The sequence below is a fragment of the Phaethon aethereus genome (assembly GCF_964289735.1).
Source record: "Phaethon aethereus genome assembly, chromosome: 1".
NCBI classification, from domain to species: domain Eukaryota; kingdom Metazoa; phylum Chordata; class Aves; order Phaethontiformes; family Phaethontidae; genus Phaethon; species Phaethon aethereus.
In genome coordinates this window covers 102,237,837-102,255,501 of record NC_138575.1, presented here as the reverse complement: position 1 = coordinate 102,255,501, position 17,665 = coordinate 102,237,837, and the positions used below count along the sequence as shown (strand labels likewise).

General features: G+C 38.2%; 1 protein-coding gene across 1 annotated transcript in view; it reads right to left on the bottom strand.

Annotated features, from left to right (window-relative positions):
- Positions 1–17,665, bottom strand: part of EPHA6 (EPH receptor A6) — a gene marked incomplete at its 3' end in the record, with an annotated part of 529,988 nt that overhangs the window by 392,954 nt on the left and 119,369 nt on the right. Inside the window, exon 3 of the mRNA XM_082011392.1 lies at positions 7,479–8,142. Coding sequence (XP_081867518.1) covers positions 7,479–8,142 — 664 coding nt within the window. The remainder of the gene's footprint in view (positions 1–7,478; positions 8,143–17,665) is intronic.

The following is a 17,665-nucleotide window of genomic DNA, read 5'->3' as shown; positions in this document are numbered from 1 at the left end:
ATCAAAGCTTTAATTTGAATTTTTACAATTAGATATAGTGGAAACCAGGTTATTGTGGCTATTGTAAGGTTCTTTATTTGCTCAAAATAATGCAAAATAAGTCAGTATGATGTGACAAGAACGTGCAAACAACTAGTGTTCATTCAGTATCAGTGTAGCTTCCTTGTTACATAAAATCAAATGGAAAGGGTTTTTTTGCTTGATCCTCACTTTGGAAGCAGCCCCCTTTCCCGCTGTTTTATCAAATTTGTTGTGTTACAATTTCTCTGGCTGAACAAATCTGCAGATGTCTGCAGATTAAGTAAAAAGGATTGAGTCTGAGCTACAACACGAATTTATATGTCATTGAGACTTTTCGGGCTACTAACCCAGGCAGTCATTGAAAACAGCTGCCCTCAGGTATTTATTTAATTCCTAACATTTTGCTGCAGTAAAAAGCAAAAAAATAATTTCAGTAACAAAGTTAAGAGTATCCTTAGTTTTTAAACACTGAAAAGAAGATATCATAACACTGTGATTAAAATGAACCCAAACCACAGAAAAAAAAATTCATATTTTTGAAAGCTTTGCAGGAGCTAGCCTGGTACCCAGTGTATAAGAAAGGGCACAAACATATAATATAAAAGAAATATAGAAGCCATTGAACTAACCTAAAAATGTTGATAAAAAGGCAAGGTGGTTGAATACAGCAGTCAGATCTCTTCAGACTGGTCCAACTCACTAAAAATTCATTGTTCTGAGAGTAAATAATAGCACATTCATTTCACATGGTTCACCACACATCCTTTTCCTCCTACTTCAGCTAGGCAACAATGTTATTTTTCATCCACACTAATTGCAACCCTTAAGGACAAAAGGGTTCTCTATGTGCAAGTGGAAAAAGTACAGCACAAATGAAAAAGAGATACAGCATGGACTAGCTTGGCACATGACGTGGCCTTGAGGAAATTAAAACAGTCTGTATGAACATAAAAGTGCTGCCAGTGGTGTTGGTAATGTCCCCCGCCCAATAGATAATCACTTAGATTTTAATCTACTGAAAATATCTACTCTTTTTTTTTTTTTTTTTAGTATACAGTTCTTGAGTTGAGATCAAGTCAAATTTTTGCAGTATGGTAGCAGTTATCTGTGATTAAGCATATTCAGAATCACTATCTATTGCTTTTCTATACTGTTGTTACCTACAGACTTGTGATTACCCACAATTCCTAATTTTTCCATGCACGTTCTTGGCTTGTACTAAAAGCCTCTATTTAGTGTTTCAACCTAAAAGCTGAATTTAGAAATATCAAACTGCAATGCCATTTTATCCATATCCAGAATTCAAGTTAAAATATGCAGTGAGCGTTCACAGATGTTGTGTAGCCTTACATAGGCTAAAGAGCAGGCTTTTCAATAGAAAATACATATCACTAATAATCTCAAAGATCTTAAGTACTTCCATTGAAAACACTGAAATCTAAAGATCTTCAAAGTCACATAAGTTATGTAAAATAAACCATAATTTCTTAAGCGCAGTAAAAAAGTGTGAACCACTTCCAGAGCACTTGTGTATTTAGGAATTTGCTGTAAATTCCAATAAATGATATGGCGGCTTACTTTAAAAAATAACGCAACTATTTAATAATTTTTTGAATTGGACAATAAGTCACAGATACTATTTAAAAAAAAACAAACAACAAAAAACATTTAAATTCTCTCTGGAGGAGATCAGTGCAGAAAAGATTGTGATATACAGCTGTTCTCTGTGACACCTGAGAAGGGGAAAGAATTCAATTAATTTTGTAGCCTTCCCATCCTCCCTGCTCTGAGATGCTGTCAAGGGATCCCTGCTAAACGAAACACGCTGTGTAACAGTGCAGCGGAAACAAAGGATAATGAAGAATAACCATGGAATTGATACCAACGGGTACAGCACCATGCCTGACCCGCTCTTTCCAACCTTCTGGTGTTACCTCTATGCATGCTCCCACCTACCTCCCCTCCCACTCCTCCACAAATTGACACTGGCTTTCTGCACAACGCTGCTGCACATGCACACTGCAATGACCGTCTCTGAGGTAGGCTCAACTGTGAGGTTTCACTTGGGGTTTCAGTTGAAAGGCTTCAATTTCAGGGGGAAATTAGGCTTCATTTAGAACTTTTTTATTTGAACTTGTAAGCTTGCGTTATCACTATTCCCACTTGTCTGCCCTATATTTTGAAAGGAAAAAGGCACTTAAGGGTGTTGAAGCAAGTTCTGTCGGCAAGAAATTCACCTGCAGTGGTCTAGGAAACAGACCGTACCAGCTAATGCAGCCACGTACCTGCAGGAAGTCCCAGGACCTTCTGTACCTATACCATTTCCCAACAGAGAAACAACTGCCAGTGGATCTTCTCAGTCCCCCATTCATTCAGCCTCTCTGGTAAATTCCCATCTCTGGCTATCCAATAGACATACCCTTTGTCCTAGGGTTCTACTCCAGCTCAAGAGAACCGTCCCAGCTCTGCTGCAGGAGGCACTCTCTGTGGTGGAAAGATTTTCTCTTAAAAAGATAATTTGCAGTCTTCCAAATGAAATTTTAATCTTCTTTTGACCCTGTTTTTGTAGTCCAAATATTTCTATGCTTTTCCTTTACAGTTCTTCCTTCAATGCCTACAGCCTGGCAAAGAGTAGATCTCATGAGTAAACAAATACCTGGGAGAAAAACCAAAAGGAACCTTTCACAACACTGTATCTCCATAACTATCAGGAAACTTGCCGTTCCAATGTAGATATTTTTTCATTTTCCTATCGTCATGCTAGCAGACAGGTAACCAAAGCACGACCATATCATTAACTTCTTGTTTTACAGGTAACAAAGACAGTAGGTACATATATGTGGACGGGGTGAGTTCATATTTGCACAATTAAAATATTTTTTAATTGAATCATATGAAATGTCTGAAGATAGGCTGCCAAGGTAGAAATCCTAACACTGAAACTTTACCACAAATTTGAGTAGCGAATAACAGAAAGAAGTGTTTGTTCAATTAAACAAATGCTAAATGCATTCAGGCATTAGTATCCCTAGGAAGTGTTGTTCAGTCAGCTCAAGTTCAAAGAATCTGAACATTACATTTCCACTTCTTATTGTATTTGTTTTAATCGAAATAAACCAGGTGAGTCTGTCAATGCCTATTGTTTTACACCTAAAGTTTCTTCAACTGTACTACACAATATCCTTTGGGGGTGGGGGGCCCCTGAGAATATTCCTCAAGAACAATCAACTTTTTACAGTTAAAATACACTTCTACATTGTGTTTGACTGGTTAAGGAACTAAAATAAATTCTGAAATTACTATAATAATTAGTATTTGCCACATATATTTGAATTTTTCTCTGCAAGTAATTGCTAACCTTGAGTAATTCAGATAATTTTTCGTAAATATTTAAAGAATCAATTTCAGTTAACAATCACCCAATTATTACTATATTGTACCTAAAAAGAACTGAACTGTTGTAATTAAGTTTATATAGTGTTCCTTGGCATGATTGTTTCTTTCTATGTAAAAAACAAACAAAAAACAAAACACAACCCAAAGCACTGGTATATATATATCATACATTCGTTAAATTTAGCACAGCTCTTGCCGTGGACTGGCATTCAGAGAAGATATGACACTGAACTGCCACTTTTAATTGATGTTTATTAGAATCCTGTGCAGCATCTCCTCCTTTTATGTTATGACTTGTGAATGGGGCTGGTACCAATGATTTAGCAAAGCAAGCAATTCATACTAGAGCTGCTTATGATTAGCATTGCCCAATTATTGGTACCAACTCATTTATTAACTCCTAAAGAAACAGAAGAATATGTGAATGCTGCTGCTATTTCAGGATTTTGAGGGGGGAAAAAAAAAAATCTTGAAAGTAGATTCAAATCAAAGGGCTAAATATTATAGTTTGCACAACCAATTCAAAGATGATGGTATTTTTTCAGGTTATGCCATTAAGAAATGTACATGACACAAATAACTGAACCTCTTTCAAACAATGTGACTTTTTTCCCCCCATTGACTTCAGAAAAGGAAGACAGTCCCCAAATTACTGAAAAATTCTCTATCAATGTGTCTCTGAATTGTTCTAGACACATCAGGGTACACATTTAATAAGTATAGATATTTTAATCCAGTTGTGAATTCTTCTCAGACACTTTCACTCCGAAATGGTTTTAAAAGTAAGTACAATGGATAGGGAATACCGGTAGATTCAGAGAGATACATATAAACCTGACATATATTGAAATAACTGAAATGTTGCCAGTTAGGTTACTTGCAACCGCCAAAATCTACTTGAACAGCAGTCTTAAAACTGATCAAAGACTTCTTTATTCCCATTGTTGCTGCTTTTTGAAACTATGAGCAATGACAAAAGGCAGAATATAACTACTTATGCCATTTAGTACTTCCTGAATAGAGAGTGCTTATCTCCACAAGTATCAAAACAGAAATTTACTTTTTAAATTCTGTGACAGATAAGCCATATTTGCCGTGAAGAGCTTATTATTCCCCAATGAGCCATGTGCTGGTGTATATTTAAAGTTTACCACCACTTGCAAGTAGGAAAAAAACAAGTATTAGCAAGTATTGTCCCCCACCCAATTACTTGTCAGAACAGATTTCAATATTCAAATTTATTATTTTGAAAAAGTTATTTTCATGCAGAAGAAATAGTTATCAGTTTTGAGTATGTCACAGAGTATGTCTACAAGGAGCACTGACAGAATGGCATCAAATACTTCCAAGCCTCAGATTTCTAACTCCAGTGGTGGAATGGAAGCAACAAAAGGGCTTTGGGCTGGGACTTGGGGAAGGGACCCAGAAGACACGAAGGCTGGATAAATACATCTCAGGTCTTCTTATCAGATTAATATGCAGGGGCTTCTACCCCCTCTTCTGTGAAAAGAAGTTAAACGTAAATTTTACAAATTTTCCATTAGAAAGTCAGTAATGTTCAGGTATTTTATGATCAATGGGTATGAAGAAGTTCATTCAGGATGTATTCGACAAATTTTTTAAAGTCTTAAAGTTTCTGATCATGTCTCAGCCAAGAAGCAAACAGGACATTATGGCTGTCTGAAAGATTGCTATCAACATAGGTAGTGATCTCAGTTCAGTTCACAAGGCTCAGTCACATGGTAAAAATGCATTCCCAGGTGCCTGAGCATAAATCTCCACCAGCAGCTTTGGCACAAAGGGAAACGTGGCCACCCTGGCAGCAACCCTTCTAACTGATTGTTTAAGCACAAAGTGCAGGAGAGTGGGCACTAGTGAAATTAAATTGCTGCTCTTTAGTTTTGAAAGTATCTTATGCATTTGGGTTTGCCTTTGGCATGACGCTCATGAAGGAATACAAGACACGCATATTTTGAGAACGTCAGAAAAAGTAGTACCAATATTAAAATATGCTGCAGATGACTAAATGGACATCGGAAACCTGTGAAAATAATTTCAAAACACATACGGAAACTCTATTAGATTATTATTTGCTAAAACAGTAATTTGTTACTCTTGGGGCAAATAGATAAGAATATACAAACATTTATGGCTTTAGGTATTCCATTTCATTTAGGAGGTACCTGTTCAGACTGCCAATTGAATAAATGAGGCAAGGCAATGCATAGCAGAAAAGTTTCCCAACATTCTTTGTGGACTTTTGTTACTGGTTATATTGTCCACGTACAGTTCTAGAGTATGACTCACATAATGGACAGAAATTCATTAAGTGACAACATCTTGAAGAAAATCCTTATCCCATTAAGAGAGTAATCTTTTGACCTTATGTAGAAATTTGTATCTGCTTCTAGTAATGGCAATGTCAAAACTGTATCTTTGCAATGAGTATATTTTGATAATTAATGCCAGCACGATCAGACACAAAGTGAATTTCATTTGCTGATTATAATGCGTACTGTGTTTTTAATGCTTTATATTTATCTTATATTTATATATATATTCATATATATCCAAGATTGCTGTGCAGCTTGCCTAATACCACATACAAAGTACATACAATATACAAAGCACACGTATCCTTTAGTAACTCTTTATGAAGCTGACAAAAAAACCCTAATTACCAAGAAACTCTGCAGTGTGAAAAGACGCATGCCCTTTATTTTGTGGTTAAGGGTCATCCATCCAGCAGTCCTGGCAGGTAGAAAGTAAGTCTCAACATGCATGTTCTCCATGGATATTAGTCTTAAACTGAATCCACAAAAGCTCAGAGACTTGGACTATACACAAGTATACCATGGCATTTACAAAGTTTTAGCAATGTACTCATGTCATAAACAGCACAAAAGTTGTAGTAATCAGAATTTTCCATTTGTGCATGAAATCCAGTTATCATAAAGTTCAATAAATGCAATGACTCTTCGAAGAGTAGCAGAAAGAGGATTAACGATCCACAACAACACTTGGATTCTGCAGAAGACATGCTTTTTGCTCAGGGATGTGTTCATTGTCATACCTATGAAAGTGAGGGGCTGATAACGGAAGAAAATACTTTTTACCCTTGTAGACATCTCCAAGTTACTACCTTGATTTGCCACATCCTTAATTCCCTGGCAAGGAGCAGACCTATTTTGTTCTACAGATACCAGCACAGAGTGTGGTCTCTGCGAAATTCTTGAATAGAAATCACTAGGTACAGCTATCCCCAGAAACAATTCTTAATATACAAGAAGGTGGCAAACAACATTCACCAACTAATCGACATACTGACAGTTGCTTCATAAACAATCCATCTTACTACATTTGTACATTAGCTTTTGAAAAGAACACCACTAGATACACAGCATTACTTGAAAGTGCTCAAAATAATCACAATATATGATTTTTTTACCTTTTGCATTAACTCTGAATAAGGACTCAAACTTCTCTAATTGATCTTGATACCTACTGATTTTCTACCACGTTAACATGCATATTATTCATGGAGGCATTTAAAACCCTTTGTTTTACAGAAGCATGGATAATGATGTTATGTCTTTAGGTGAATTAATCTCTCCTGCCTTTCTGTGCCTACACAGGAAAGAACTGTGTCCAAGTTAATTGACTAGATTCCCTTTCCAGGAATATGGAGAAAAAAAAGGTATTTTGTTTCCAGTTACTGCTCATGCATGTCATCCTGAGATAGGTATCTAAAACACAGTAGAAGAATCCTGCTCTAAAGCATGCACTTATCTCCACTAACTACAGAAGAAGTCCCGATGACAAGCTGATCTATACACATGTACATTGTAGACACTTATAATTAGACAAAATGAAGGTCATCTTTAGTAATTAAATGTTTTCTTAGAAATCCACAATCTTATGACTTTAAATAACCTTGCTTATTTCTGTGCAAGAGGCATCCCTTAAAAATGCGATGCAATATTTCCAATATACAATCATATATAGTTGCTGTGCATATAATATCATAAGATTTTTTTTTTAATTAAAAAATATTTTCTTACCATGGCAGGAGCCATCCACTTCTTCATATCCCACACTGCAAATGCATCGTCCTAGAGGCACAAGCCAATCCCCATCTGCTCCACAATACAATTTTGGAGTATCACGTTCCTCAGCGCTCTTCACACAGGACCCCCGTACTTCCACTAAAGAGGAAGAATCAACCCTTGGAATAGTATCAGGAAACATAGCCAAGTTACGGACCGTGAAAGGGCACTTCTTGTAATAAACGCGGACGGAGACCAAAGCAATGCATGCTCCAATGTCCTGAAAAGCAAGATAAAATCCCTTCTTGTTTATTGGCCCAACCTCACGAACTTCTGTGTTGAGTTTAAGAATGCGGTCACCCAAGTCCATCTGGGTAAAGCTCTCATCAGCTGCAATAGTATCAATTTTAGTGTACTGGTTTGGTTTGAATTTTACTCCATGAGACTCATCTGACTCCATGTAGTAGAGATTGAAAGTTTCCTTGCAGGTTCCCAGTACCCATGGAATACTGTTGCAGTCCCTCAGGGTAAACTTCATTTCCACATAAATTTTCTGTGCAGCATCACGGGAGATCCAGTTTGTTCGAAGCCAGTTGTTTTGGTTTGGTTCCATCACATTACATACCTGGTAAGTATGAATGGGACGATTGTGTTCATCCATTTCAGTTATGGCATCCCACTGAAAAGAAAATAAAATTGTTTAAAAACTAAGAAAAGTATTTATTACACATATGCATATACACAGAGCCTGCATATACACATGCGTGCACCCCATGTATGCACACCTATGGCTTAACTAATAATTATTTAGTTAAAGTTTAGTGGAAAGACAGTAGTTAGAAGCAGATACCAACTACAGAATGGTACAAAACCCTATGATAAATTTCTATTAAAAAAAAAATTAAAAACCCATGTGGCTAAATAGAAGAGGGAAATCCTGGCCATGTTTATATTAGCAAATTTAGTAAGTCCGAGAACATTTCTGGGCATGTCATTCAAGCATCTGTGCTGAAAAAAATTGCTAGAACAGTCCTGTTTGGTACGCTGGTGGGCTGGCGCTCTGGCAATTCCTCCAAGCAACTCCCATAGCTCAGGCACACAGCACTGGCCGGGCACCTGCAACAGTGGGCAGCTGGGAAACAGCCCCTCTGGCTTGGTGGGTCTGCGGTGACTGTTGTGGGTTGTGCTGGTTTACACAATTGCCCTAGAAACATTTAACTGTATATACAGAGATGTTACATTTCTGGCTCCACAGGGTCTGGATTACCTTTACTTCTGACTAACAAAAAAAACCCCAAACAAAAAAACTCCACAAAACCCACAAACCTTGTCACAGGCATGATGCCATCGTTGCCTTTATAAATTCTCTTTCTTATAGTTCAAAGGTGGCGGGGGAATTTTTTTCCTCTCCCCCCACTCAGGTTTTACATTATATCAACTTCACTAAAGTGTTCTCAAATGCTGGTGGAAAACCCTGCAGAGAGGCTCTGAAAAAATCATGAATTTTTGAAAAATTATCCATGTGCTACATATGAAATGCTTATCAAATGCCTAACTTACTACATGCTCTGGTACTCTAAAGGATTACCAATATCCCCAAAATAGCTTCAGTATAATTGAGTCAACTTTCTACGAAGCATGTGAAACAAGGATCTAAAACAATTATAAGGTTTTAACACGTGTAACTAAACAACTGTAAGTTTTGCAGATTTCTTAATATATAGAAGGTTATTGATTACATGATTAGTTTAACTTTAGTATAGAATTCTTTAGCCTAGTAACCGTGTGATTATGTTTAATGGCCCACTCTCATAGTCCTTAGGCTGTATTTGCCTCAATGCTAACATTGTACCTATGTGTAAACGGTTAATCACGAGGAAAGCAGGCCTCGTGAAGGTTAAAACAAAGAAGAGTTAAGAGCAAGGACTGAGAGATTAAAGAGAACAGAGAAGATATCTTAACCCTGAGCATAGAGACAGACTGGCAGGAGTGCTCAAACAAGGATGATAAGAAGGAACCTCTTGGCTGGACAACAGAAGGGGCAAACATCCACGGAGGAGAAATTATCCTCAAGAGACCTGTGACCATAACAGGGAAAAAGGAGTAGGGGGCTGACTCCCCAAACGACCACCGACGACCACCCGAGACCCCCGCGCATGCGTAGTGTAGTTTTGCAACGCCAGCATTACGTAAATGTAGTAGATAAACAAGGAGGCGGTAATTTCTTAGAAAATGTGTGAATATTCATGTCTCTAAGGTATATAAAGGATGAATTTTTGTTTCAGCACATGCATGTTAGAAGGAGATATCCCCCATGCGTCTGGCGCTGCAATAAAGATGTCTGCTTAATAACACTTTGATGTTATTGAGTTTAAATTTCTTTGACTTTTTTGAATCACACGCCTAATATCAATATAGCGCTAGGTAGAGATGTTTTCTGCAGAAAACACAGAACCAATTATAGTTCTGCATCCAAAAATATTGTGTCCCACCCAAAGTTTTAGCATGGCTTTTAGACGTGCTGTTGTGTTATGGCACTGACATATCAAATAAACAAAAAGCCTGTTCATAACTATCACTCAAAATGCCAGACTACACCGTTTTAATCCTACGAAACACCAAAATATACATTATTTGTGTTCATGGTTTAGCATACTTGGAGTAGTTTTATTATGAACACACATCTAGTTAAAATTATTTGCCCACAAAAAAGATGCATAAGCTTAAAATTGAGAAAGCAGAAGTTGAAAAGTTCATGGAGTATTTTCACTCTTACCAACTTTCTCAAGTTTTGCATTTACTTTGGTTAAATTCACCGTATGGCATTTTAAAAGTTTGTATTTATTATATACAGGTGTACACACATAACATGCCAAAGCACACATTCAAATTATGCACAATATGTAATTCTGAGTACAAAAACAAGATAATGGACCTTACACGTCATTGTTCAAACATAAATTCAAATTCTCTTAGCCCCATGACACATCAGCCCCAGACATTTTTCTGCTCTATTACACATAGTATCAATATTTTCAAAATTAAATTTACATTCCTAAAGATGCATTTTGACTGCTTGAACACCTGAATATTCATACTGCTTGCTTACTTCAATATTACAAAGAACGTATGGTTGGCCTGTGGCCTGCTGGATTGAGAAAATGCAGGAAGTGCAAGTACAGTTTACCATTTTTAAGAAATAAAAAATGATATATATAACCCTTTAGAAACATCATCTTCTGTGAAAGAGGAAGGTATTATTTAAGATCTAGATCCTCATTTTCAGAAAAATTCCCAGATATCAGGTGACTCAAACCCCCGTGAACATGTAGAAAACTACCTGGTTTTACTTTGAGTTTTAAGAACAAATAATGTCACAATATGGAAGTGGGGAACATGCACATCTCCAAGACCTTTCACACAACCTTTATATAAAAAAAAAACAACATAGCACAAAACCACATGGCAACAACATGGAGGGGGGGAAAGGGGGAGAGAGAGTTCATGTTCTTCTTTAGGAGTGAACTGATCCATCATGGTGGACGCAGCAGAGGGGGGGGAAAAAAACCAAACAAAACCAAAACAAAAGAGAAAACCCAAACTTGTTGCTCTATTAGCCTGAAAACTTTGACTTTTAAATGGTGGCTGGAATTTATGTGGCAAAAGGAATCCCAAGCGCTGCGAGGTGCAATCAGAAGACTGGGATTCCGGGTCACTGCAGCACGCACCTGGGAGCTACGCAGAGAAACAGCGTACGTGAAGGCCTTTACAGGCCATCACTTTCCTACCACAACAAGAATGATAACCTCACCTGAAGGTCCTGTGCTAAGAATTACAAAACATACTTCTTACATAATAGCCAGACAATGGCAAATAATCTGCCGACTTTTAAGAGATTCTTACATGGCCAGGGGCTTGGTTGTTTTTTTGGTTATGGTATGCCTCCAGAAAGGTTGAAGCTGCTACCTCAACATTCATGGCAAGCCCAGAACAAATTCCAATTCGGTTGAAATTGTATGATGGAGAACTAGTTAGCTCCGGGCTTCTCATGCCATTGCCCCCAAATTGGTTTCTGAACTATGTTTAAAGCCTATTCTGTAGCAAGGAATATAACAACTCACATAGATCTTAACTGTGGGAAAGGAAAAGGGGCCTTCCCTGCTCTGGTAGGCCAGGCCTCCTCCCTTTCACCAAGCATGAGCCCACACAGCTTCAATTGATTCAAAATTCCACAGCCATGAAGAATTAAAAAAAAAAAAAGGGGGGGGGGGGAGAGGAGAAAAAAAAAAAGGAAATGTTTTATTAAAATCCATGGCTTCAAGCCTTAAAACCTCACCAGAAGAGACTCTTTAAAAACAAAACAGAGAAGTCTCTCAGCCACTGACCCTTGCATTGACTACCAGACCTGTTACATAAGCCATCGACATAGCCACCTTTTTCTTCATATATAAAACACATTTAAACATTATTACAAAAATGTAACTGCAATGTAGGTTTAGAAAAAACAAACAGAAGCACAAAAGGTTTTCTGCATTGTGTATATCAAACCACATTAAAAGGAGAATGTGCTATAAGAGCCAGAGAGACCTCTTACCAAAACTCAAACAAAATCAGCATAAAAGACTACTAGATGGGATGGCAATGTAGTTCTTAAAATGCAGAGCAGTCTTCAGAACCAAAGTAAACTAGTTTAAAGCAAAAAAGCTTCAATATACTACTGCCTCTCTGAAAATATATTAAAAAAAACCCACAACTCCTACTGTGAGATTCTCTTCAGAGCTTTAATTCCTAAGTTCAAATTGAGATATTGATTCAAAGTGAATATATAAATATTTCTGAAGTTCACTGTTAATTGTGTAGTTAATAATATAAATATATTAATTCTGTAGGAAAGTAGAGGCTCGGTACCTCAATAACTGGTTTAAAAGCATAAAACAAGATAGATTCATCAAGCATGGACAGTGTTTTAGTTCATTCAAAGTGGACCTTGCATACTTCATGCCTGTGCCTTTGCCTTGCATACTTCATGCCATTGTGCTCCTAGATAGCCTGCTGACAATTCCCAATTTATAAGAATCCATGCATAGGGCAAGAAAAACATTTAAAAGGCATTTGCAAAAACATTTAACAAAGGTAGTAGTCTAATCATCATAGAAATAAAATATTCTCAAACATCTAATGTTTCAAACTAGCCATTGTACTGAGACATACTCTATAAGGTATGCTTATAAATACAGTGTGAGTTTGCTGGCATATGCTCTTAATTACTAGTCCTGAATATTGGAGCGCAAATGAGGTGAATTCCACCACCCTAAAATGTCAATGTAATTTATTGAAAAGTCTAACAGAACTTTATCTGTGATAATCTCTGACAAGGACACATTCTTCCTGGGTGAAATACAATCTGCTTTTAATTTTACACAAGTGTTGCGTTCTTCTTCTGATGAAAACAACCAGAAGGTATTACACAATAGTTAAAGTCAGTGCAGACAACAAAAAGCCAACTTATCAAATACACACTAGCGCTCTTTGGGATGTGTTTCATACCATAGCTCCTAATTAATCAAGCTAAAAGCATTTATAAACATTTTAGTTGTGCAAAACTATTCTTAATTTAAACGTTGAAAGCCAACAAACGGAAGCATCTCATTTGCGATGTCTGCACGAGAACATGGTAGCTCCCCCCCGAATACCTAACTCGACATGCACAAAAGCTGGCAGAAGCTGTCTGGTCTAGACAAGCCGACAGTTCAGACTTCATTCAAATGGAGCCTCTTAGAATCCCAATGCGCTGCATTACTTTCACAAAATTTTTAATATATTCTGTTATAATGAAGCAAACCTCTGATAATTTTGATGGAAGCAGCAGCAGCATAAAGCTATTTTTTACAACTGGAGTTCCAGGATTTATGAAGAAGAAATGTCAAAAACACGGTTTGGAGGAAAGACTTCAAAATTCTATTTTAACATTGTAATCAACAGCAGCGCAGATAAGACATTATATTTTACTTTCACATGTGGCAAAAAGGAGGAGTAACTGTCACTAAAATAAAAGAACACGGAATTTGAAGATTGGTAGAGAGAAGATTAAGATTACTCATCACATTCAAGTACAAAATATGAGATTAGGCTACAAACCACACAGATTTTAGTTAGATAAAAATCTCAGCTGTTTTCATATTGCTACAAACTACTTTACAACTCTTCCGTTTCATTTTTAGAACTTTGCTAATATGTAACAGCTGTACCGCGAACACTATAAAGAGCAAATTACCTAATTTCAATCTTGTACTAACTACATATAACCCCAAAATCTATTTTTCGTGTTCCCCACTTTTTAGTTACTCTTAAACGAAACACTACAGATTTACAAAATCAGCAAGAGCTATTTATTACAATACAGTAGGTTGTATCACCAAAGGCTGTATGAACATTACAAAACGAGAGACTGCATTTCACATATTTTATGGTATTTTTAAACATGTTACTGCCTAATAAGAAAATGTCTTAGTGATACCAATCTACAGAAAAATAAACACAGTGGACCAGTTTCAGCCTGATGGAAGCAGTCTACTTCCCTGGACACCAGAGTTATTTCAACAAGTTCTGTATCTTGACTCTTATCTCTTAAAACCACAGTCAGCCCCTTAAGCGAGGCCTTACTGAGGTCAGATCGTGCTGCTTAAAGAAAAGAGATGTTAAATTGATGATTGGCATCATTTGTCCAGTACTAGCCATACACATTGGATTTATGTGATATTAATGTTCTGCACTACAGAACAGAAAGGACCGAGGACATTAGCTCAGTCTGCTGTCAACTCCCAGCCCTCTGTAGTGGCACTGTAAAAGCTGCACGTTCCCACATCACCCCTACGGCTCCTGTTTGACTTCCAGTCCCAGGTGCTGCCCACGGGCAGCAGAGCGCAGTCATGGCACTGCACCAGAGCTGGGAATAGCGCATCTTTCCCCACATGAAGACCTGTCCTGCAGGGTTTTTTTCCACTTGTCACTTGAGCCTCTCATTTCCCACGTTAGGAATCTCTGTTGTGCCATTTGCTTGGAGACAAGGCCAAGCAGATTCTCACTGCACAGCAGCAGCCCTATTTGGGCTTAAGAATTATTTTGCTTGTATGTCAAACTCTGCTGTAAGAAGCTTTTCCAGTTAATAGAGGTAGTTATATCAAGCAGTTGAAAATGTCTATTTTATAATGTGCTGATATCCAGACAACTTCATAGAATACTTTGGGTTGGAAGGGACCTTTAAAGGCCATCTAGTCCAACCCCCCTGCAGTGAGCAGGGACATTAGCAACTAGATCAGGTTGCTCAAAGCCCCGTCCAGCCTGACCTTGAATGTTGCCAGGGATGGGGCATCTACCACCTCTTGGGGCAACCTGTTCTAGTGTTTCACCACCCTCATTGTGAAACATTTCTTCCTTAGATCTAATCTAATACTGCCCCTCTTTTAGTTTAAAACCATAACCCGTAGACATACGGTATGTCTCCCATTACCCATAGACATAAAACCATTACCATAGACAAGGTCTTATCACTAAAGGTCCTGCTAAAAGATTTGTCCCCACCTGTCCTGATTTTGGCTGGGATAGAGTTAATTTTCTTCATAGTAGCTAGTATGGGGCTATGTTTTGGCTGAAAGCAGTGTTGATAATACAGGGATGTTGTTGTTACCGCTGAGCAGTGCTTACACAGAGTCAAGGCCTTTTCTGCTTCTCACACCACCCCACCAGCAAGTAGGCTGGGGGTGCACAAGAAGTTGGGAGGGGACGCAGCTGGGACAGCTGACCCCAACTGACCAAAGGGATATTCCATATCATATGACATCATGTTCAACAATAAAATCTAAGGGAAGAAGGAAGGGAGGGATGTTCAGAGTTATGGTGTTTTGTCTTCCCAAGTCAGTGTTACAAGTGATGGAGCCCTGCTTTCCTGGACCTGCCTGCCCATGGGAAGTGGTGAATGAATCCCTTGTTTTGCTTTCCTTGCATGCACGGCTCTTGCTTTATTTACTAAACTGCCTTTATTTCAGCCCACAAGTTTTCTCACTTTTACTCTTCCGATTCTCTCCCTCATCCTGCTGAGGGGGCAATAAGCAAGCAGCTGTGTGGTGCTTAGTTCCCACTGGGGTTAAGCCATGACACTGTATTTCTTACAAGCCCCCTTGAAGTACTGGAAGGCTGCAATAAGGTCTCCCTGGAGCCTTCTCTGCTCCGGGCAGAACAACCCAACTCTCTCAGCCTGTCCTCATAGGAGAGGTGCTCCAGCCCTCTGATCAGTTTTGTGGCCCTCCTCTGGGCCTGCTCCAACAGGTCCATGTCTTCCCTGTGCCGAGGGCTCCAGAGCTGGATGCAGGACTCCAGGTGGGGTCTCACCAGAGCAGAGCAGAGGGGCAGAATCACCTCCTTCAACCTGCTGGCCACGCTGCTTTGGATGCAGCCCAGGATGCAGTTGGCCTTCTGGGATACGAGCACAATTTGCCGGCTCAAAGACTTCACATGTCTTGAAAGACACTTTTCCCACAAGTTGTCACACTGATTGATGAATTAGTAGTGGGTTCTTAATCTCACATAACAGCTATACAGGCACTGATCCCAGCTCTAGGTAATCTAGCATAGCAGTTTTTGCATCTTGTACAACTTAAGATTCTTTTTATTGACATTTAACTTCATTTAAAGGAAAAGGTAGGGACACTGTTTACTTAGGCTCACACCCTTACTCAGTAGCTTAAGGAATAGAAGAGACAATCTCCCCTTAACTATTTTGCTGCATTTGTATCCTAAGCTAGGAAGTTCCCTCCGCCTTCTCCTTATCCTTTTACTCAAATGGTAATTCTCTAAAGAGAAGGGTTCTGCACTTACACATGCCTAACCAGAGTATCTTACTTCACTCCTGAATAAGGAATGGGTTGCGGCAGACTTACCGCACAACATGTTTGGGTATAAATACACAGTGTAACCCACTGGGAAGAATATTCTACTGCTAAGTACCAGCTTTCCATGTAGAGAATTGATGGAAAAAGTTGTGCCTGAAAAGAACACAGGCTAGGAGATTGGGAAGCAAAATCTATTGACTTCAGCCATTCTGCATTTGACTACCTCCTAAGAAAACACACTTGTAATGGCGAGTCCTCAATGATAATAGGGATAACTACCTACCTGGCAACAGAAGGAAGCTTTCCTTTTAAATCAAGGAACAAAATATGGAAGGTTCATGCTGCAGAGATCTGGCTTACTCTATTGGTTTCAGAGAGCTAGGTAATTTTGGAAATGTAGCTGTCAACTACTACTTACACAAAAATGTAGGCTGGCGTTTGAACACCGACTGGAACAATACAGTTTTCTAATGTATATCTCTCATTGCCCACAGATGTCCACTTGGAACAGGCCAGATCCCTAGCAGTAAAAGGGATTGACTATGTTATATAAAGCTGCAGCTATAAAAAACCCAAAACAGTCTGGAGAGAGTTATAAGTGTGTCCATGCAACTCATGTACCCAAGAACGGTTAAGTAAACATTTCCATATTTATGACATCCAATGAGGATAAAAAGAAAGCAGATAGTATTTTTTCCCTAACATTTTAATTGGTTCTTCTCTTTTGTCATTTTTATAAATGGTTTATCACTCATTTTGGTCATCAATATTAGCAGTTCTCAGCTGGGAATCACCTAATGAAATCTATAAGTAAATCCTCACTTTCAACTGTTAGCTACTGACAATCTTTTAGATCCCATTTCCATGAAAACAAGCTGAATGGTAAAAATAAAGAGAGTTCTAAAAGTATTTTTTAATTCCCTTATACTATCTCCAGTGAGATGATGTCTCTGGAATTGAGATCAGAAAGGTCTAAGCTAGGAAACAATAGAGAAGGACCATGACATTGCATTTAAAACATGACACTGAAAACAGCAAGATTAAAGAATATTAAGACCTACAGAATTTCTGGAAATTAAAAGGTATTGAGTTAGTACTTTCCCCCATTCCCTTTAACTCATTTTTCTTCACCTCTACCTTTTTTCCCAAGGTCTACAACTTTGTATGTGAAAATAGATGCTCACACTTCCAAGGCCCAATAAGACAAGTGACAATACTGAACTTATGAAACGTGCCTGTTTAAAAGAATAGAAAAGAAAAAAAACCAGGCAGGCCAAACACCACAGATATTCATGCATTTCCTAGCAAGTACAA